Source organism: Natator depressus, chromosome 6, assembly GCF_965152275.1.
Source record: "Natator depressus isolate rNatDep1 chromosome 6, rNatDep2.hap1, whole genome shotgun sequence".
Classification (NCBI taxonomy): domain Eukaryota; kingdom Metazoa; phylum Chordata; order Testudines; family Cheloniidae; genus Natator; species Natator depressus.
The window spans coordinates 56,360,233-56,384,387 of NC_134239.1; the positions used below are offsets into that span (position 1 = coordinate 56,360,233).

Consider the following 24,155-nt stretch of genomic DNA (forward strand, 5'->3'; position numbering starts at 1 on the left):
AGCTATATATGTAATATCTTGGCTAGGATTATTAATGTATGACATTTATTACTGATATTTGTAAGTAAACAAATATTTAAAGTTATAAACACCAAAAAGGGGAGAGTAAATACACTGCAGAAGATACTCCCTAGATAGAACACTCATGGGCAAATATTATACATGCATTAGGAAGTGGGGAATCAACTATTTAAATTGTGGAGAGGGAGAAACCAGAGATGGCTATGAAGCACTTTGCTAAATTAGAACTTTAAACACAGGAAACAGACCAGGAGAGAAGGGTAGCAGTAGCAGAGAGAGGTTTTCTGTCAGTGTTGAAGGAAGTATTTAAGACCTCCTTCCAGATGCAGATATTCTGTCCAAACTTAGGAGAGTCTGTAGTTCCATGACTTTTGATAGCTCTGTGGGGTAGTGACAAAAATGAGTCCCACTGATTTTTTGGGAGTGGAACAGTACATCTCATCAGTTGAGCAATCTTGTTACATCTGGTCACATCGGATCGAAACATCTTTCTCGGTTCAGCCTGGGTTCTTTCCCCTTTCAGCTCACCCTCAAAAAGTTTGAGATCTTGAATGGGGAAACTTTTGTCCTGCTAGATCCTAGAAACAAATTTTGCTCAAAAGACAAATAACTTGAATGGAAGAGGCTTGCAACATGATGTGATTCAGTCATAGTGTCTGCCTTCATATGCACTGTCTCTGTGTCTGGGTTTCAGACCTTTCCTTATACTTGAATTGGTGACAGTTTTCACAGATCTGATAGGCCAGTTTTGTCCAGCCCGGAGTAGGAGAATTATCAAAGAATTTTTGCATATAAAACCCCCCATTTAAAAAGCTTTCATTTTAGACACATTTCACTGAATTGCTTGTAAAAGTTCATTCTCGTGAAGCATGGATATAATTCCCATTCCATTTTAAAGGGAGTTGTCCACATGTAGAAGGGGCATAGACACTGTCCCAGTGTTTTTCAACTTTTTTGATACCCATGACTGGCTTGCTGCCTTTCTCAACTGTGTCAGGGAGATCTCGGGGACCAGTGCTGTTCCACGGACCAGTCATAGAGAAACACTGTGCTAATAGTTTACATATTATAGTCTCTTGCATGGATTGTGTATGGACAGTTACAGTCTGGGAGTGTGTGTAATTTCATGGGCAAACTAATGATAAAAGGGTAAGGAAGGTGTAATTTGATTGGTAAAAATCTATAGAATCATAATTTCAGTGGTGTGCCCCTGTGTGGCACTGCAAAGGAGACTCATTCCCCCCACCTCCCTTTCCTTCCCCCTCCCCCATACCCTAGCTTCCGGCTCTAGGTCCTCTGGTTGGTGGAAATTTTGATGATACAGTGTTGTCAGAAAGGGTCAAGTTGGGTATCATTCAAAACCTTTTCTCTTACGAACACAAGGTACCAAACATGACAACTCTTAAACAATTATGTAGATACATAAGAATTTTTTTAAAAATTGGCTTTGTTTAATTGTACTTTAACACAGGCATGTCAAACATGCAGCCCTCACAAAGTTAAATTGTGACCCTTGACGGACTGTACTGTTGTTAGTTAATGCTCAGAACAAGATATCTAACTAATTTTTTACTGTTACAGATTATTATAAATGGAAGAAATGCTTCAAGTTATTTGCCATAATTGGCAAAAAGGAAGCAGTTCAGTGGTACTGATGATCAGCTTTGTTTATTGTGTCCAAAGAGTTGTCATGAGGAATGGTTAAGACATCAACATCCAGCAAGAAATTACTGGAATCCATCTGCAAATGGTGTGTGCATAGTTACATAACATACATTACATAATGTAATTACATGTCGTCTTTGAAAAGCATACTGATATGTTTGAAGACATTTCCCAGAAAACACAGGACGTGCAAGACCAGTTCCACACATCCAGCATGCATTCCACTCTGTGACCTATTGCACATGATGGAGAGCTGCAATATGGAAAGCTGGACATGCACAAGTCCATGGGGCCAGATGCAATGCATCCGAGGGTGCTGAGGGAGTTGGCTGATGTGATTGCAGAGCCATTGGCCATCATCTTTGAAAACTTGTGGCGATTAGGGGAGGTACCAGACAATTGGAAAAAGGCAAATATAGTGCCCATCTTTTAAAAAGGGAAGAAGGAGAATCCGGGGAACTACAGACGGGTCAGCCTCACCTCAGTTCCTGGAAAAATCATGGAGCAGGTCCTCAAGGAATCCATTTTGAAGCACTTGGAGGTGAGGAAGGTGATCAGGAACAGTCAACATGGATTCACCAAGGGCAAGTCATGCCTGACCAATCTGATTGCCTTCTGATGAGATAACTGGCTCTGCGGATATGGGGAAAGCGGTGGACATGATATACATTGACTTTAGCAAAGCTTTTGATACGGTCTCCCACAGTATTCTTGCCAGCAAGTTAAAGTAGTATGGATTGGATGAATGATAAGGTGGATAGAAAGTTGTCTAGCTTGTTGGGCTCAACGGGTAGTGATTAACGGCTTGATGTCTAGTTGGCAGCCGGTATCAAGCAGAGTGCCCCAGGGGTCGGTTCTGGGGCCGGTTTTGTTCAACATTGTCATTAATGATCTGGATGATGGGATGGTTTGCACCCTCAGTAAATTTGTGGATGACACTAAGCTGGGGGGAGAGGTAGATATGCTGGAGGGTAGAGATAGGGTCCAGAGTGACCTAGACAAATTGAAGGATTGGGCCAAAAGAACTCTGAGGTTCAACAAGGACAAGCGCAGAGTCTTGCACTTAGGACAGAAGAATCCCATGTGTTGCTACAGGCTGGGAACCGACTGGCTAAGTGGCAGCTCTACAGAAAAGGACCTGGGGATTGCAGTGGACAAGAAGCTGGATATGAGTTAACATTGTGCCCTTGTCGCCAAGAAGGCGAATGGCATATTGGGCTGCATTAGTAGAAGCATTGCTAGCAGATCAAGGAAGTGATTATTCCGCTCTATTTGGCACTGGTGAGGCTACATCTGGAGTACTGCGTCCAGTTTGGGCCCCCCACTATAAAAAGGATGTGGACAAATTGGAGGGATCCAGCAGAGGGCAACAAAAATGATTCGAGGGCTGGGGCACATGATTTATGAGAGGCTGAGGGAACTGGGCTTATTTAATCTGCAGAAGAGAAGAGTGAGGGGGGATTTGATAGCATCCTTCAACTACCTGAAGGGGGGTTTCCAAGAGGTTCCAAAGAGGATGGAGCTAGGCTCTTCTCAGTGGTGGCAGATGACAGAACAAGGAGCAATGTTTTCAAGTTGCAGTGGGGTAGGTCTAGGTTGGATATTAGTAAAAACTGTTTCACTAGGAGGGTGGTGAAGCCCTAGAATAGATTACCTAGGGGGGTGGTGGAATCTCCATCCACAGAGGTTTTTAAGGCCAGGCATGACAAAGCCCTGGCTGGAATGATTTAGTTGGTGTTGGTCCTGCTTTGAGCAGGGGGTTGAAGTAGATGACCTCCTGAGGTCTCTTCCAACCCTAATCTTCTATGATTCTATGAATATCCCAGAATGGATCAAGCAATTCAGTGAGGTTGAATCAGTGACAAAGCAAACTTTTTGGGATGGTGCAGTGATACGTGAAGATGGTTGAGTCTTTGCTGCTCTTTATTTGATTTGTCAGGACTGCTAATTGGAATTTGCATCTTGCCGCATTGGAAGCAAAAAAAGTATATCACGAACTATTTTACAATGACTGTCTAGTACCTCGCTGAAATAAGAGGCGTAGGAAAGTTTGATCCTGACATATGGGAGAAATTTCCAAAAGGAAATTGGGTTTTGAAAGGTCACAAGTCTCTGCTGTGCATTTGGTTTAGATAAAGCCCTAGAACATGAAAACAGAGCAATGAAAGTCATTGGCGTTGGGGAGGGAGGTTGGTGGACATAACACAGCATCCAAATGCTCTTTCCTGGGTTTTCCTGACAACCCCAAAACTCCGTTGAATTTTGAATGAAATATTAATCAAGGCTGGGATGACTTGCCTGGAAATAACCAAGCATTATCTAGTTTCATTAGGTGGTGATAAATGCCAAGTAGGAGCAATTTTAAAGATAGAGAATGAGTTTACGTGCACTGACAATCCATTTGTATATGATGAACCAGGGCTCATTAATATCATTTATGAAAGCAGTCTTCAGTGATGAGATAGCTAAAGATGTCAGTCAAATGGATACTTTGGGTCATGACTCGTATGGAGCCTTCAAACCCAAAAAGTTATCCAAGGCATCATCCATCTATGGGCTCCAGTCAAGAAGAACAGACTAAGGCTGTTCTCAAATGCAAAAGAATAAAGTCAAAGTACATGGTGGCAGGTGCTGTTACAGAGCTAACTGCAGGCAGATCATTGTTTGTGTGTCTCCTGGTCATTGTCCAGATCTCTGCATGATATTGCTCTGAGAGAGACTTTGGGAGAAAATATGAGTTCTCCATGGTACCACGATTGATGTTTGAATGCGACGGAACAATGCATATGTACCAGGTAAAAAGCATCTTGTGTGGTCTTCCTAAGCCAGGACCTAGTGGACAATGTGACTGGTACCTTATGCCACAGATGCCTTTTGAGTAGCAATCATAGCTGGTATGGCTGAGATACGAGCTCTCAACAAACCAGAAACTATTAATACCTGCCGAGATTTGGCTGAAAACTTCATTATGAGGCTACAGAGAAATTGGTGGACTGATGACAAAGTCCACCTGAGGACTGATACATATGCAGAAGACTCAGGTGAAAATATTAACAGAAAGAAGAGATTCCATGGTATAGCATTGTACTAGTATTGTCCAGTACTAAATCATTGACTCCTCAGACATCTCCAATGTCACAATGAAGAAGCTGTTGTCTTATACTCGCACAAAGATGAGTTAACTTCATACCTTGCAGGAGAAATGTTCCAGCATGCAAAGAAATGCTCTGAAAATTTTGTTGTTGCATGCTATAATGAAGCTGTTGTCTTGCACTGCTCAGTGGAGTTTCTTCATAGTTCCCATGAGCAGGCTTGACAGAATCTCTGTATATCCCTCAGAGGTGTGTTCCTAACACTCGGACTATTAAAAGCCACCCCACTGCTGGATTTCCACGCCCTTTCAGGATGTGATGCTACTGGAAGGTTGCCTGTAGAAAGACCAATTTATTTTACTGGAATGCATTTGATTCAGTCTCTGAAGACTCTTCTTGCTCTGAAGATGAGATGGTCACTGAGGTCAAAAATGCAGGGGTAGGCTTTCATATGCTGAGTTTACCATTTGAAGACAAACATTATGACACTTGTAGAGCTGTGCTGGTGGATGTCTTCCAAGAAGCGGATAAATGGAGAAAAATTGCTACTGATAAGAGGTGCATTTATTTGTGGGCAAGAGGGCAAATTATCAAGCAATGGAGTGGCTGTGAGATAATAGAGTGCATCCAAAACTACCCTTCCTTATCGGGCATGGGTGGGTTTTGGAGGATAGACTGATCTCCCCAGTTGTGTGAAATACCGCGCACTTCTGAATCAATCCTTCAGTTAATCAAATGTTTGTGTGCAAAGACCAGATGCTCATCACCCTGCAAATGTCTGGCCAGCAACCTGTCTTGTACAGAGATGCGTGAGTGCAGCTTGCATGAGGATCAGTGTGACAATGTGTCTATTGGTGCCCTACATGGAGAGAAGACTTACGATGACTTTGATGAATAAATGTTTTCAAGGCTAACTTCCCTAGGATGACCAAAGATCAATGTCTCTTAAGTAAGCCGGGCATCCTTGTGTTAAAATAATAATTTTTTTTTTATTTTTAAACACTTTCTCAAATACCTGTCTAAATAATTGTTCTAAGTATGTCATGTTTGGTTCTGTTGTGTTTGTGGGAGAAAGGACTTTTTAATGATACTCGATTTGACCTATTTCTGACAACTTTGTATTATCCAAATTTCCACCAACTGGAGGACCTGGAGCTGAGAGCATGGGGTCCAGTGAGTCATGTCTCTCTCTCCTCCCCACCTCCTTCCCTCCCCCCCCCCCCCCCCAGCCACACCACAGAGGGTGACACCATTGACATTATGATTCTTTAGATTTGTATGAATTGAATGACACTGCCCTTACCATTCTGTCATTAACTTGCCCACAGAATGAGATTTTACTACATTATGCTCCCAAACTATAAGCTGTTCCTCTGGTTCGACCCAGTGGTCTTGCTGCTTCATCTCACTGCAGAGCATTTGAACCATAAACTACATTCTAGTGGCAGACACTTCTTTCTTTGTTCTCTTAAAATAAAGGAGATGTACAACGTCCTACACCACAGGGGACTATTTCAGTAGTCTCTTCAGAAACTTACATTACTACTAGCTTATTGTAACTTTGTCCCAGACCTGTGTATGTGAAATCCAAGGAAGTTATCTTAACTGTAGGAGAATTTAAAATTCTTTTGCGAGTTCTCTAGCTTCATCCTGCTGATTACACACTAAGGAGCTGGGTAAATGCTTTAAATTCCAGAGCAGCACTTGTCTTGAAAGCTAGGAGAATGAGTTGTAGCCCAGCAGCAGTCTCCCCATATTTAATGTGACTGTTTTGTCTTTCTAGATGCAGAATTCTAGTATTAGAAGCAATACGGCCACAGCAACTTGTACGTTTTAACATTTGTGTGCACCATAGTTTAACTTTTACGCTAACATTCCCTACTGTTTAGATTTTAAGTGGAAGGTTTTCTAAACGTTGAGAATGATTTCCCTGAACAAACTAGGGCCCTTTCCTAAGCAATGCTCCTGGACAACTGCTCCATATCAATGGTAAGTATATATCTTCCAGGTTTGAAGTGGGGAGGAAATACAACTTTAAATGATAATTAAGGGGGAGAACTGGATATTTCTGGTGAATAACCACTGGAGAGTCATTAAAGTGGTCGTTAATCTTCATGCTGGCACCATTCTTAATGAATAGGAGCATTAAATGTAGTGTCATGTTAAAACATAAAACAAAGGTAACTTGCTTATTATGTAGTTGCATATTCCAGTTGTATTTTTTTTCTAAAACAACTGGTGTAGGAGCTGCAATTTCCCTGGATTTAAAAATCAATTGGCATGGGTCTGAAGTTCGGTATCTTCGCAGTGGAATGTTGAATTGGTGGTAGAGTATGAGAAGAGACATGCTGATTACGTACTACAAGAGACTGTATTAGTGTTTACATTCACTCCAATCTGCAGTGACAATTTTTGTATATCCGAAGGTGATGACTGGCTTGACAATAAATGAATAAATGCCCTCTAATGAATTGTAATGCTAAGGGAATCAGGATGTTGGGGAAGTGTGTGTGTGTGTACACATAAGCCCAGTGATGGTAGTGTTGAAAGATTTCCAAACACATGAGAAACTGTCAGTGCACAGGCAATGAAGCACTCATTAGTGGCGTAAGTGTACCTTCCTTTACCAAAATATATAAAACTTGAAAAATTGGAAACTTTCTGCGGCAAGAAGGCTGTCCTGAACACTTCCTTTATGGAAATACTGGGAATTGTCCATACTACCTGAAATGAATAATGTTTCATTTAATGTGTTAGCAGTTTGTATATAGGCAGTTGCCCGTGCCTGGCCACTTGGCCTGAAGTTACCAACATTTAGAGAAGAAGGCAAGAGCAGTAGAATTCTCAAGAACTGTAGTTTTTCTTGCAGTAGTGGCATCCCAGTGGAAACCAGCAGTTTATTCATAAAAATCACTATCTAACTGAAAAATCACAAGTGCTCTCAGTAACCACCAATAGGGGTGACGCTGCAAGGATGGTGAGGGCTTTCTGTAAATCATGACACATTTTTGATATCTAATTGCCTCTTTATCAGTAACTTTTTTGGCATTCTTTTCTCCAAGATCTGATGTCTTGTCCCCACTGCATTCTAATCCATAGATACTAGATCTTTTGCAGGTTTTAAAGTTCTTAAAAACAAAACGCCCTGTTCCTCAACTGGGTATCTATAGATAGCCAGTTGCTAATACTGAATTGCTGTTTGATTTCCATACTGGGTGCCTGTATCCTGTCCCTAATCTTGTGCCATAACTGTCACTGGTTTTACAGTTTCTTAATTTGTGTAATTTAAGCACTGAATAGATACAGTTGCATGTTTTTCAGGACTGGATTTGTAATGTCACTGTTAACCAGCAGTGATGTAACATTCGCTATGTAATGTATCTGACTGTCTTTAGTCACCCCATCTCACTTCTGAACAGTAATGAATAAGAAAGGCTTGATCATTTTAATATTAAGGAAAGAATGACTGTTTGTACTAATGCTGCACATACAGGGGCATGGGAGAGTTAATTATACATGCCTGAGCATAAGATTCTTCTTCATGCATATTCCTCCTGGGGTTAGAGTTTGTCTTAGTATAGTTAGTACAATTTCGTTTCTCCCTGCAGACAGACTGTGCAAAGAGTCCCAGGGTTTAAAAACCTCTCCCAGCCCCACTCCTTGTCTGTGAGTGACAAGTACCAATGTTGCTTTTATTGTCTGGGGGAGGCACGTATCTCAGCTTGTAAGATCTCAGCCGGCCATCATGTAACTAGCTAGGGTAGTCTGGTACACTCTGGTCTCTTATGCCCGCACCCCAAAAAGGGCTGATAGGTGCGATTTTTGTACCAGCCAAAGGAGCGGAGTTTCTTTTCTCACACCCAGCGCCCAACTCCTTAGTGGTGCAAACAGCCACTGAAAGGTCTAGGTTTACAGCATCCCATGGCAACAATGACTTGACCTCCTAGGGAGGAAGGCATTTTCTTCTACAAGTCTTCAGTTCTGTATAGCTAACTAGCAAGTTTTGTTAGCAAAATAGGATTTCAACAATTACTTGAAAATTTTTGACTTCAAGGGCAAACTCCATCAAGAGGACAGGGCCCATTTCCAGGCTCTCATTGAAGAAGGCAAACTGGTGGCCAGAGTGGATGCCGCTGACATTGTTTCGAGGGATAGCCACAGGAGTGGTCATGAGGCATGAATCTTGGCTGCACATCGTGGGGTTCCCCAGGAAGCTCAACATACCATAGAGGACTTGCCTTTCGATGGGTCTAATTTATTTAACAAGAAGACTGATGTCTCTAGGCTCATTGAAGGACTCTAGGACAGCCCTAGACTACGTGGACACTTACAGCCTGGTCTCGAAGAGGAAACACCCATAAACAGATGTATTAGCCAAGACCACCTCCCCAGCTGTTCTACCACCAGTGCTCATTTGAACCATCACGCAAATACTAGAGGGTACAAAGGCCTAGCTATACAGTTCTTTTTACCACATCTGTAACTACTTAACCCAATGCACCATCCAGGGGTTATTTTTGATGGTGCAATTGAGCACTGCTTAACCCTATTGGTGCCATCCACTACTGGCCCCCCACCCCCCAACCTTTGGTGGCTGCTTCACCCTCTTTGCCCACAATTTGGAGGGTCATCACAACAGACAAAATAGGTGCTAGTAATCATCCACTGCAGCTACTCTATAGAGTTCCTTCCCCACACTCACAGCTTCTTTCTGGCCCCTCCTCAGGGACCACTCTCACGAGCAGATTCTCTGTCAGGAGGCAGATTCTCTCATGCAGTGAAGGCTGTAGAATAAGTGCCACATCAGTAACAAGGCAATTGTTCATATTTCATAGTCTCCAAGAAAAATAGAGGATGGAGACTCATTCTTGACCTTCAGCAATTAAACGTTTTTGTTCACAAATCAGAATTCCAAATTGTTATGCTGGCATCAATAATCCCCTCCATAAAGGAGAGAATGCAGTTCACAGCTCTTGGCATGAAAGACACCTACTTTCATATGAAGATTCATCCATTCCACAGAAGGTTCCTGAGGTTTCTGATGGGACAAGAACATCACTGTTCAGAATACTGCCAGCTAGATTAGCAACAGCACCCAGGGTCTTCATGAAGGTCGTCTCAATGGTGGCGAGCCAAATGAGACATCACACGTACAGTCTTTCTGTGTCTAGTTGACTGGCTCATAATGGGTTACTCTAGTCAGGAGGTACATTCAATGGCTGTTCTTGCTTCATCTTCCGGCAGCCTTGAGACTGTTTGTCAACAAAGAAAAGTCCACTTTTCCTACTAGAACTATAGACTTTATAGGAGTGACCCTAGATTCAATCTCAGCATGGGCCTATCTCCTATGGAAATATTCCAAGCCATGAACAATGTGACAAGAAAGTTACTTTTCAGACCATGCATCTTTGTCAAGGGCTACCTTTCCCTGATCTGCTCCATGGCATCATGCACTTATGTAACACCATTTGCCAGTCTTCACGTACATTGCCTACAGGCCTGGCTGTGGTCTATCTACTGTCCAGACAGAGACCACATAAACACAAGAGTAAGAATTTCCACCAAAGTCACATATTCTCTTGTCTGGTGGTTGAACCTGGAACAAGTATATGTGGGAGTTCCTTTCATCCCACCCACACCTGATGTGACCTTGTCCGACATAAGACTTACTGGCTGGGAATCCCACCTGGAGAACTACACCCCCTCCCCTCCCCACAATGTGCATGGACTTCTCATGAGACCAGGATGCATATCAACCTACTGGAACTTAGAGCAGTCCGTCTAGTCTGTAATGCATTCCTTCCACTTATTTCATCTCACCATGTCCAAATAATATCAGACAACATGACACTCACATAAACAAACAAGGTGGAGCAAAATCTCTTCCTCTCTGCCTAGAAGAAGTCAGTTTATGAAATTGATGTGTCAAATCACATAACTCTCTTAGCTACATATCTATCAGGTGCACAGGATTGTTTAATGAATATTCTCAGCAGGCGCTTCTCCTATTCATGAAGGATAAGTCCATCAGTGGCTATTAGTTAGGATGAGCAGAGGTGGTGTCCCTAGCCCATGTTTGCCAGAAGCTGGGAATGGGTGACAGGGGATGGATCACTTGATTGCCAGTTCTGTTCATTCTTTCTGAAACACCTGGCATTGGCCACTGTCAGAAGACAGGATACTGGACTAGATTGACTTTTGGTCTCACCCAGTATGGCCATTCTTATGGTCTTAAGTGGGAGATAACACAATTCAATCCTCAACAAGAGCCTCACACAGTGAGGAACACCATCCTGGAATCTGTTTGGATCCCAAACAAACAAGAAGTTTATTCTATACTGCTCCAGGGCAGCTCTGAACTGCAATTCCAGGGGCAAATGCTTTTCTATTATCCTGGACAGATCATCTCAGATATCCTTTTACTCCCATCTGTCCACTACCACAAGTTCTATGGAAGATTCGCTCTGTCACAGCTTGGCATTTTCATAGCACCCAACTGATGACACAGACAGTTCTGGTTTCTGGACCTTCTGCAAATGTTAACTCCTCCTCCCATCAGCATCTGACCCTTCCAGTATCTACTAGCCCAGGAGAATGGCGAGATCTGACATCCCAGCCCAGGCTTCCTTCACATCATGGGCTGGTGTTTGGATGAGCATCAGATCTTAGAACATTCATGCTCAGAAGTCATTCAGTCTATTCAGACTATCTTCTGTCCATGAAAACGTCAGGGTTTTCCATTAGTTCCCTGCAGGCCCATCTAGCAGCAGTCAGTGCCTTCCATCCCCCCAGTAGAGAGAGACTCTATTTTTACTCATCTAGCAATAACTCTATTCTAGGTAGGACTTTCAGGAACCTTCCCACTGGTGGTGAAACCTGAACCACAATGGGACCTCAACCTCATACTGTAAGTACTAACCACACCATTACTTGAAGAACTGGCTCCATATTCTATGTCCCGTCTTTACGTGAATGTTGCCTTTTTAGTTGCCATCACATTGATCAGAACGATCAGTGAAATGGGAGCACTCCTGGTAGACCTACTGTACACCATTTTTCATAAGGAGGTTTCCCTTGACTTTCACCTGAAATTCATCCCTAAAGTAATTTGAATTTACCAGTATTCTTCCCAAAAACCTCATGCTTCCTGGTAGGAGAGTAGACTTCACTCTTTCAACATCAGACAAGGTCTGGCATTATACCTGCAAAGGACAACATGGATTAGAAAATCACCAAGGCAATTTGTTGCTACAATGGAATGATGGCAAGGCTAGGCATTATCTGCTCAGAGACTAAGTATCTTTGGCTGCATCATTTTGTCATCAAGTGGTGTGTATTTCTCTCCCACGTGGGGTGAGAGTTCATTCCACTAGAACACAAACAACCTTAATAGCATCTCTTCGATTAATACCTTATTAGATATCTGGAGCTCCATTCATATGTTCACAAAGAATCATGTATTAGTTCAAGCTGCCTCCTGCAGATGCAGCTGTTGGGACTGCAGTTCTATAGGAATCTATACCAATTGCATCCTTCCACCCCCTCCTGTGTAAATATTGCTTGTCAATCACTCATGTGGGATACACACGGGGACCAGCACTCAAAGTAAGGGAGGTTACTTACCTGTAACTGGATGTTCTTCAAGATGTGTGGTCCCTATCTGTATTCCACTATCCGCTCTCCTTCCCCTTTCTTTGGATCCTTCTGATTAGCAGTAGGAGAGGAACTTGAGGAATTGGTCTGTATCGCTGTACGTACCCGTGTTTCAGAGTACAAGAAGAACAACTGCTGAGGTGTGGACCAACTGACACTACTTGCTAGAAATTGCGGATCTCAGGTGCATGATGCGCATGCATAACCAAATGTGGAATACAGATAGGGGCAAGACATCTTGAAGAACCTCCATAAGTTACAGGGAACTTCCATATTTTCCATGTGTGCAATATACAAAACTGACTGAAGGCATTTCACACCACAGATTTCAGTTAAGTCTAAGGCCTGATGTCATTATTTACTTGGGAGGGATGAAGGTTAACGTATTGGCCCCCACTTCCAAAGCAATTAATTCAATTTACACTGAGCTAGGAGTGTGGTATCTCCAGTTTGTGGAAGGGTTTCCTGTATTGATATTTTTTGTGGGAATGGGATGAAGAAATGAGTCTGTGATTAGAGAAGAGGTTAACTGCTCCAGAATGAAATATTAGTACAGCGTCTACTTAAGACTCTGTGGCTTGGGCTCTGGGAGGGTGTTCTAAAAGATGGCTAATCACGTTTCTGACAACATACAGCCACTAAGCAAAAGACTCAGCTGGAGGGCTTTGGACAGAACGAACACCACAGGTGCCAGGTCTGTGTGTCTTTGGATCCAGCCTCTTTGCTGCTGCCATCTTGACTTCCTTTCTTTGAGTGGTAAAGGCCATGGTTCCTACCCACCCTAGGGATCACATGACATCAGATAGAAACTGCTCATGCCATGCAATAGAAGAGTCTACTTTGGCTTTATAAGAACTTGTGTAACTGAAACTTAGCTGTTCCATTTTGTGACTGTTGGCTTTTTCTTCCCTCTTTGTAGGGAAGTTTTTTGTTTAGAGCAGAATATAGCTCAAACTCACCATAAGAGTATGTGAGAGCTAACGCAGTGGTAAGATTGTATGCTGTTTGGGTCAGGGTTTATCTTTTTGCTGTGTGTTTGTACAGCACCTAGAGGTATGTCTAGGGATAGCTATGCAGGCATAATTCAGTAATACAGACACAACCTGTGCCGACAAAAGGGTTTTTTCCATCAATGTAATAACACCACTTCCCTGAATGATGGTAGCGACGTTGGCCAGAAGCATTCTTAGTAACTTTAAAGTATAGACAAGGTCTAGCACAGTTGGGCCCTGGTCCATGGCTGGTGCTCACAGGTGCTACAATAATAAAAATAATACTTCAGAATTAATATTAAGATATGAAGTTTTTAAAAAAATTGTTATAGAAGCACAAAGATGTCTTGAAATGGAGTTGTTCTACACTTTCATAATTTATCTACACAGATTCACCACCACTGCCACTATCCTGCAAAAGTCACTCTTGTAAAACTGTCAAAATAAATTGGATCCAGTGGGAAACATTGTTTTGGGGCCATTTTATATTGCTCCTCCAGAAATCTTGTTGGAACACAAGAATGCTATACAATATAAGGGGCGTGAAGATCATTGGCAGTTGCTATTTCTTGGCGTTGGTATAAATGACTGATCAGATATTGAACTGATACTATTGGGGATGGTATCTTGAACTTGTCACAGGCATGAACACTGACCTAACGTCTTTTCTAGCTCTAATTACTAAAATGCATTATATCTGGTATTTTGGCCAAGAGTTATTCATTGAGTTAAACTCTACTATAATACTCAGTTTTTTAAAAAAGGCTGATCGCTATCTCTTGAAATACAGTTTGGTGCTTGTTTTCCTTAAAACTTTTCAGTAGGACTGTCGTTCAATAAAATTAAAGTTAGAAGAGAGTGTGTGTGTGTGTGTGTAAGGACCAAGGAAAAGTCCTTAATTAAAAGCATGAATTATAATTATAGAGCTGTTTTTAAATAGCTTTGCAAAATATTTGGATAGCATAACCATATATGTTTCCACCTCCTGTTACATTTGGAAATAAACAGACCCTCATACCAATCTCCCTAATCGGAGCCAATCCCTGCCGAAAGTACACAGAGACAAAAATCTGTCTAGAGCTTGATGGTTTTTTCTAAAATTAGCACTCTAGGCTCTAAGGGGGACTTCTGAGGTAGTTGGGAAATTGAGTCAGATCTTGTGTTTGGAGATGGTGGCCTATCAAAGTCATTGTTGAGGTAGCTTATCTCAGGGCATTGGGATAGCTTATTCATAGATTCCAAGGTCAGAGGATCCATTGTTATAATCTGGTCTGACCTCCTATATAACACAGATCAGAGAATTTCACTGAAAATTCCTAGCATGTGTCTTCGAGAAAAACATCGAATCTTGATTCTAAAATTGCCAGTGATGGAGAATCCACCGCCATCCTTGATAATCTGTTTTACCCTCACGATTAAAAATTTACCCCTTATTTCCAGTCTGAATTCGTCTAGCTTCAACTTCCAGCCACTGGATCGCGCTGTACCTTAGTCTGCTAGATTGAAGAGGCCACTATTAAATATTTGTTCCCCATATCAGTACTTAGACTGTAATCAAGTCACGCCTTAACCTTCTCTTTGTTAAGTTAAATAGATTGAGTCCTTTGAGTCCATCACTATATGGCATGTTTTCTAACCCTTTAATAATTCTTGTGGCTCTTCTCTGAACACACTCAAATTTATCAACATCCATTTTGAATTGTGAACTCCAGAACTGAACTCAGTATTTCAGCAGAGGTCACACTAGCGCCAAGTACAGAGGTAAAATAACCTCTCTGCTCCGACTTGAGATTCCCCTGTTTATGCATCCAAGGATTGCCGTAGTCCTTTAGGCCACAGCATCGCACTTGGAACTCATGTTTAGCTGATTATCCATTACAACCCTCAAGTCTTTTTCAAAGTCACTGCTTCCCAGGATAGAGTCCCCCATCCAGTTATCATAGCCTATATATAGATATAGATATATAGATTTAGCTGTATTAAAACATGTAGTATTGGCTTGTGCCCAGTTTACCAAATAATCCAGAATGAGTGATCTGTACTCTTCGATATTTACGACTCCCCCAATTACGTCATCTACAAACTTTATTAGTGATTATTTTGTTTTCTTCCAGATCATTGTTAAGAAGTTAAATATCATAGGGTCAAGAACTTATCCCTGCAAGACCTCACTAGAAATGCATCCATTCAATGTGATTTCCCATTTACAGTTACCTTTTGAGATGTAACAGTCAGCTTTTAATCCATTTAATGCGCAAGGTTAATTTTATATTGTTCTAGCTCTTTAATCAAAATGTTGTCCAGTACAAGTCAGATGTCTTACAGAAGTTTAAGTATATTACATCAGCAATATTACTGTCTCAATCAATCTTGCAATCTCATCAAAAAAAGGAAATCAAGTTAATCTGACAGGATCTATTTTCCATAAACCCATGTTGATTGGTATTAATTATATCACTCTCCTTTTATTCATTATTAATTGAGTCCCTCATCAGCTGTGCCATTGTTTTGCCAAGGATTGATGTCAGACTTACAGGTCTATAATTACCCAGATCATCCCCTTTATCCTTTTTAAATATTGGCACTACATTAGCTTTTTTCCAGACTTCTGGAACTTCCCCAGTATTCCAAGTTTTATTGAAAATCAACATTAATGGTCCAGCACATTCCTCAGCCAGCTCTTATAAAACTCTTGGAAGTAGGTTGAGAGTTGCTGATTTAAATGCCTCCCTGTTAATAGCTGCTGTTTAACATCCTCCTGAGATATTAGTGGAATGGAAAGAGTGTGATCATATGATACGACAATAGCATCCTTATTCCTCAAATATAGAAAGCGATATTTATTTAACACTTCACATTTTCTATATTATTATTGACAATTCTACTATTTCCATCTAGTAATGGACCAATACCATTGTTAGGATTCCCTCCTATTGTCCTTAACTCTGCTGGCCATAGATTTCTCCTTGTGTCCCTTTGCTTCCCATTTCAATTTTCTGCAGTTCCTAGCTTCTGATTTTTATTCATTACTATCAACTTCCTTTCCCTTCCATTTGTTATATATATATATATATATATATATATATATATATATATATATATATATATTATGATATCAATATCAATAATCAATAAAGCCTTCTTCCTCAATTGTGGCTTTTGGAGCATCTAGTAAAGTGGTCTTAAACAATTCCCAATTATCATTATTCCTATTCTTGATTAAATTCTTCCTCCCATCTTAATTGGCTGACAGTTATTTTCAGCTCTGTGAAATTGGCCCTTTTAAAGCACCAAGTATATATCTTGCTTGTCTGGACTGTAGTCTGTTTGCACCTTATAAAAGCTTGCATGACTACGGCCCCCATGTGGATATAGGTTATGTTCGTGGTGTGAAAAAGCTGTATTTCCAGCTGGATTGTGTTAAGAAAAATTTTCTTTGCTCGAATGGTCCTGAATATTTCCTATATGTAACTTGATCTCATTCTGTTGTTAAAGGAGCTGTAGTTTAAAAACAAAAGCCACAGCATGCAAACTAGGACTACTCTGAACTTCATCACCAGAACAATAACCTATAACTTCTGTGCCTGTGTACATATATTGCATATAATATTCTCACATTCGTACTAGAAGACTTTGTTCAAACAATACTTGGCCTGGGTCAGGAGTGAAATCTGATTGACCTCTTTACCTCCATCTGGTTTCTAGTAGGAATTATTTTCTATTGCACAGATGGCGTAGTGTCCTCAGAAAAGAATGTGTTCTTTAATAAGTGGGATTCAGCTCAATAGCAAGCTGCATTGAAAGAGCGGCCTACCAAAGTTAGCAGAGTACCTGCCTACACTCTGGCTAGTGCTTTTGCCACTCAAAACCAAATGAAAATATTTTTTTCACTAAAATTTTTTTTCACAATTAAAAGAGGAGGATGGAGGGAAGGATGGATGGATGGCATAAAGGACAGGAAACTATTGGATTCTGTTGTTAGCCTTTCCACTTACTTGGTTACCCCTGTGTGGCTATCTGTAAAACAGAGGTTATACCTGCCCCAAAACATCCTAGTGATATGACATTGTTTGCAAATCATTTTGAAAGCCTCTGATGAAAAGTGCTGTAGAAGTGGAAAATATCTGAGATAAATTGATTCTCCCACTGTACTGATGTTACCAGTGCAGATGAATTCAACAGATTCACTGCACATAACTTCTTGACACTGCAAAGTTACACTGAATAAAAATAAACTGCCTATGCAAAATATAGTCTTCAGTTTCCCCTAGAGTGACTTGAGTGGAGGTTGGGCAGCTGCCTCTGGGAGGGAAGGATTCCCTCACTCTGTATCTACATTCCCAGCCATCACGAATGTTTTCTTTCCTTTTTTTGTAGATGACACGATTGGTGCTACCCGGCATGGTGGAAAGGTGAGTCACGCAAACACTATACAGACAAAGTCATCATTATTTATAGGGGAGAATCCTTTCTTTGAAAAATTCATTACTGTGACTAATCAACCTACCCTCCATGTTTTAACAGCAGAGTATTGCTGGGTGAGTCACGCTGATGGTGCATGAATCATCAGACAGTGGAAGCCTTTTCCACTCGATTCCCTTTTTATTTTTCCTCTTCCCCCTTCTCCACTGTTGTGGTGATTTCTTTTAGAACAGAATTAAAAAGCCCGTCTGACTCATCGGCACTAACTCAACAACCTGCTATTCTGAGGGGGTGGTTACAGTTCCTGGGAATAACCTTCTGAAGGCTATTTCTCAGAGTCATTGTAAGTAAAATGGATTCAGAGTGTGCTTCATTATACAGTAGGAGGCATATTGAGGGAAGTGTGTGATCATATAGTAAATCAGAATTGGAGGCAATTCTTTAAAATAACAGTTAATGCACACCAGTCTTTCACTGCTGGAGACATGTATTGACTTCCTGGTTAGATCCCAGGTAAAACTAAAGCCCCGAAGTCTCAGCCTAGTGGCAGTTTTCTAGTTGATGTTGATTGTTCCATGATTTTCACAGTTTTTGTTCAAGAACTATGCCTGGATTTCCAAGGGTTGTGGGGCTGTATGGAAGATTGCATAGCACCAGGCATGGTAGCCATGATGATTAGTTTGCTGCTTTTGGCATCACTAAATAAATACAATGGGAGGGGAACACATACAATGCTTCAGTACCATTTGCATAGGTAATGCAGCCTGGTGGTGTTGGTATGTAAACAAACCTAAAATATTGACGAGTGCTTAAATAATTAACCTTTTGTGTCTGTATACCCTGGGATTCGCTTTCTTAGCACACATGTGGAGACGTTTCCTGATTCACAGGCCAAAAATTATTTCTTGACCAAAGTGTGGAACCCTTTGCTCCCCTGTATGAAGCTGGCAGCTGTAGTTTTGCTCATGACCATAAGTAGCATATGCCTGACTGCAAAATCAAATGCAGTAAAAATATTCTGAGTCGCTCTACTGTTGCCGTGAAACGAAAAGAGATGGACGTTACTGAAGTCACTCAGCTTTTCTGAGGAGTTTAACATTGTGTACACTGGGATTCTTTTAAACAAATTTAGAAATTGTAACAAATGAAAAAGGTGTAGGCCATATATAAAACAACGCTATTTAGGAGATTTTCATAGATGTGGCTGGCAGAGATTATCTTCAGCTGTACTTCTTCCCTTTGTTTTCTCTTTTGATTGTTCCTTTTCTCTATTCACCACACACTCAGCATTGTGGCAGCCTTCAAACCGCCTGTCATTTTAAAGAGACCTCCTGCTCTGTCCACTAGGCAGCCTCTTTCTTCAAATATCTCCTTTCAAAAGCACCTCTTTCATAAAGCTGCCCTGCATTCCTTCTCAAACCTTGTGTATAGCACTGTTTGGTCTTTTATTTTTGTCTTGTATCTTTTTCTGTTTGTTTCAGTTAGATTGCTTTTCTGTTAAGCATGGTATACACTTACATACAACTTGACAAATATTGAGTGGCATAGTCTGAATATAAACCAGGGAACCAATGTATACTGAGTTCTAGTTCTAACTAGCCATGGGCAATTCACTTCATCCTTCTGCCTCAGTTGCCCCATCTGTAAAATGGTGACACATACTTACTTCACAGGAGGGTGAGACTTTATATTCAAAAAGCAGTTTGAAGACAAAAGTCATATTAGTGCTAAGAAATTGTTCACCAATCTCAAGAGCTCCCCCTTCCCCCCCAAGTCATATAGAGCTATTTTAAATGGTTCCCCCATCCTGGATGGCACCCTCAATATGAAAAGGAAAGATGGGTGACAAAAGCCTCTACATTGTTGCTGGCTCAGTTTTTGTTGGGTTTTTTTTTTTACCTTACGGGGTACAGAAACCAGTTCTGCAGCCCCCTGCACCCATGGTATAAATTATTATGCTATTAACACTGTTCAGAATCTATAGCCACAACAGATCTGGTGGCTCACCAGGCCAAGAGTATGAATGGCAGGTAGCTGTGTTTAACTGTACTTCGTGGGCCAAACACAAACTCCTCATCTGGGTTTATGAGCCTGGACAAAGTTAAGGGGGCCAGTGAGCTGTAGCTCACGGAAGCTTATGCTCAAATAAATTGGTTAGTCTCCAAGGTGCCACAAGTGCTCCTTTTCTTTCTGTCCACGTGTATTATACTGGCGATCCCATGATCACTAGGCATATCAAGTTTTATCAAGGAGATAAAACTTACTGTAATGCACTTTGGTGTATATTGTAGTGCTGTACTTGTCTGTCTGTGTGCACGCACTTTTGTACAATGTACATCCAAATAATGTCTCAAGGTGAAGGAATAGCAGAGCAGACTTTATAATCTCTAACTCTTTGTCTGTAAGGAGAACTTCACCACGCCTTGTATGTCTTTCCTCTTAATTTGTATTACGTACAGCACTAGAAGAATACCTTTTCTATAAATGCTGGCATTTAGGCTTTATGCTCTTGTTCATCTTCTGGTTCCCTAACGCTTATCTTTTAAATATGAAAATTATAATATGCACTTTGTATTACACTTAGATGAGCTGTTCTGCTGTAGATGTTCAGACTTTTGTCTGCTGTTTGCAAATGTGGGAGCCTCGTGGAACTACTCAAGAAATTAAGATTTATGTCTTTGTGAGCAAGAAAAATCAGTTGACTGTTTTTCTAGATAAATATCAAACTATAGTATATATTACTATAGAAGTAACAAGTGCATAATTACATTATGAAGGAAGCTTGCTCTTTCCACTTTGCTCCAGCTGGTTACCATAGCAACAGTGGGAAAGCTAAATATAGCATCTCTTACACTGTACTGCTTAAGGTAGAATGATGGTGAGGTGTTAGGCAAGTCACCTTTTTATTTATTATTGCTAATCAACTTTCTTCAGCAAACTGAGGAGTGGGGCATATCACAAGTTTAATTTACCCAGTCAAGTTTGCCAAACCAACACCCTCTCCTTATTCAAATCCTTCCTTAAAAAGCCTGTTTCTTCTGTGATACCTGAAAGAAATAAAACCATAATCATGGGGTGATTGGAAACTGTTATCCCCACATCTGGATTCCCTGCCCTCTGTGGTGTTTAAATTGTGAGCTCTTCAGGTCAGGACCAGTTTTTGTTTTTGTCTTTCACAGCACTAAAGCATTTTGTCAGCACTAAACAAAATAGTAATATATAGGGTTCTCAGTCTGTTGCATGGAGGCTATATTTATGACTTGTGGAATTTTTTATAGGGATTGCCATACTGGATCAGACCAGTAGTCCACCTAGTCCAGTATTCTCTCTCTGACAGTGGCCAGTGCTATCTGTTTCAGAGGAAGAAACTCTGCAGTATGTTGTTATGGTATAACCTGCCCCTATGGAAAGCTGCTTCCTGACCCCCAGTAGAGACTGGCTTATGCCCTGAAGCTTAAGTGTTTATATCCTTTCCAAGGCTTTAGTTTGAGTTTTAAATATTTACTGTTCTTGTTTATCCACATAAGTGTCTGATACTTTTTTTGAATCCTGCTAAGCTTTTGGCCTCAGTGAACTCTTGTGGCAATGACTTCTGCAGCCTAACTGTGCATGTGGAAAAAGTATTTCCTTTCACCAGTTTTGAATTTCCAGTATTTCATTTTAATTAAATGTCAGCTTGCTTTTATATTACAAGAGGGTGAATCAAAGAGTCTGATCTCCTATCCCTATACCATTAACTGTTCTGTGTGCTTTTATCATAGCTCCTCTCATTTAATCTCTTCCATAAAGTAAACAGTCTGTCTTTTCAAACCCTTTGTATGAGCGTTTTTCCTTCTTCCTAATATTCTCATCAAATCCCCTGAATTTCTGCTATCTTTTCTGAGAGAGGATGATCAGAAGGACCTGAGCACAGTATTTCAGGTCCGGGTATACCATTAATTTAGAACTGCATTATATTTTCTGTATTGTTAACCCTCCCATTCCATATGCATCCTAACATTGTTTGGTTTTTTGAGCATTACTGCACATTAAGCAGGGGTCTTCATTAAGTTGTGTCCTTAGTGATGTTCAGGTCTTTTAGCTGAGTTAAGAGTTGATTTAAAACCGGTAGGGGATATGATTAGTTCAAATTATTTTCTCCAATATGCATTATTTGCATTGTCAATATTCAGTTTCATTTCTCATTCTGTAGCCCATTCATGTAGCATTGTTGGGCCTTATGAAGTTCTTCTTAGTGGTCTCTAGTATGAGTAATCTAAATGGTTTTGACATCTGTAAATTTAGCCATCTCACTGCTCATTCCTGTTTTGAGCTCGAGAATAAATATACTAAACACCTACTAGGAAAAACTTGTGGCACCCATTGTTAACCTTTTGCCACAGTGAAAGCTGACCATTTAGTCCTATTCTTACTTTGTCTTAGCTAGTTTCTGATCCATGTTAATACTTTGCCTCTCCCATCATGGCTACTGAGGAACTTTGACAAAGACTCTAGGGAGACAAGAGGGCTGCTACACTAGTAAATAATACTATGATCAGGAACTCTGAAGCTTTAACAGGAAACAAACGGAAATCAAGATATATTTCATGGAATTTGTTCTTCTCGTGTTAAAGCATACCTATCAAAAATAATGTCACTACGTCATTGTGATTCCAAAGCAGCCTTTTTACAGTAAGTTCACAAAGCGCAGTTACATAGCGATAAGGATAGATATTTGCTAATTAACTGGAACATTAATTATGCTATTTGCAGAGGTGTTATACAAAAGGTTTGTGAGTGCTTGTTAGTTTATTACAGAAGCTTCAATTCAGAGAGATTTCAACCTTAGTTTTCCTGTTTGCTTAAAACTTCCCCACCCCATTGTGGATGAATTACTTGCAGTCGGAATAATAGAGTTACAAGATACTTGAAGGAACTTTCATTTGCTAAATCTTAATAATTGTTTTATCAAATGATATAGTCTGAGGGCTTGTCTTCGCTACCACGCTATATCTGTGCCAATATAGCACATCTGGTGAAGGTGCGCTATGTCGACAGGAGAGCATTCTCCTGTTGACGTAATTAGTCCACCTCAACAAGAGTTGGAAGCTAAGTCAGCAGGAGAGCGTCTCCCACCAACATAACACAGCATAGACACTGCTTTAAGTCGATGCAACTCGGGGGGTAGATTTTTCACACCCCAAGCAAGGAAAGTTACATTGACCTTAGCAGTAGTGTAGACAAGCCCTGAGTTGGGGTTTGGAAGGTAAATACAAGGTCAGCTGATTGCCAATGCGTCAGATCAATGCTTAAAATGTAGGCTTTACTGTGTGGGGTACCAAACGTGTTTGGTATCTAGAGGATTGTCTTTTGTGTATTTCAAGTCTATCCCGTCCAACAAAAAATTACTTTAAAATTTGAACAGTGGTTATAGGTACTTGTTACTGTCTCACAAGGGCATTGTGAACTGATGTTTATAAACCACTCCAGGTCCCTTTATGAAAGATACCATAGAAGTGCAAAATATATTACAAATTTCTCCTATTATTTCCTGCCACTTTAGCAGAGATTTGAAAGCTGCCCTTGGGGCACCTTTCTAAGTTGCCCTTGCACCTCTTAGTTGGGCAAAGTTTTGAAACCTCTAGCCTAGATGTACAGTGCCTACTTCTTCTAGTACAGTAGTTTAACATTTGTGTAACTTCACTGACTTCAGTGGAGTTACTCCTGATTAATACGTGCACAAAAAGAGAATGAGGCCCATGTCTGCTATAGCCATCAGAAGACAAACTGCAAATCTCTGAACTGTTTTTCTTTTAAATAAATGAATCTACATGACCCCTATTGCAAGTAAACATTTCCCTTTAGTTAACAGACACTTCTGAAGCCTGTAAGTCATGTGTTCTTTCCTGCAAGTAACTGTGCTTTCATTGCCTTTCAGATCTACAGGAATAATCCTGAATATCTCTTCAGCTGCTGGCATGTATCCATCTCCACTGCTCACTCTGTACTCAGCAACCAAGGTACACCTTCCTTTTGGTATGCTCCAATCTGAACTGTCAAACAGAAATGTAACAATAAAAGCTGTGAGAGTAAATGTTTCTAAGGTCCCTCTATTGGTAGTTTGGTGAAGTAAGGGTTTGTCTACACTGCTCCGCGTTTTGGAGTAAGGGGATGTGAATAGCAGTGTGCACTTAGGGCTTGTCATGACTCCCCTGTGTGGATGCTGTGGGCATGAACTGAAAGATTCCTAGCTCACATTACTGTGATCCCCTTCAAATAGGACTACATTAAATGCGAAGTAGAAGCCTTTTTCGTTTGTGCCTGCAGTGTC

The 24,155-nt window shown here is 40.8% G+C and overlaps 1 protein-coding gene across 5 annotated transcripts in view; it reads left to right on the plus strand.

Moving 5' to 3' along the window:
- The window catches only part of HSD17B12 (hydroxysteroid 17-beta dehydrogenase 12), a 255,125-nt gene that overhangs the window by 207,103 nt on the left and 23,867 nt on the right, over positions 1-24,155 (plus strand). For all 5 annotated transcript variants that reach the window (XM_074955307.1, XM_074955309.1, XM_074955308.1 and 2 more), the window contains 2 exons: positions 17,801-17,835; positions 23,763-23,844. In XM_074955307.1, coding sequence (XP_074811408.1) covers positions 17,801-17,835; positions 23,763-23,844 — 117 coding nt within the window. The remainder of the gene's footprint in view (positions 1-17,800; positions 17,836-23,762; positions 23,845-24,155) is intronic.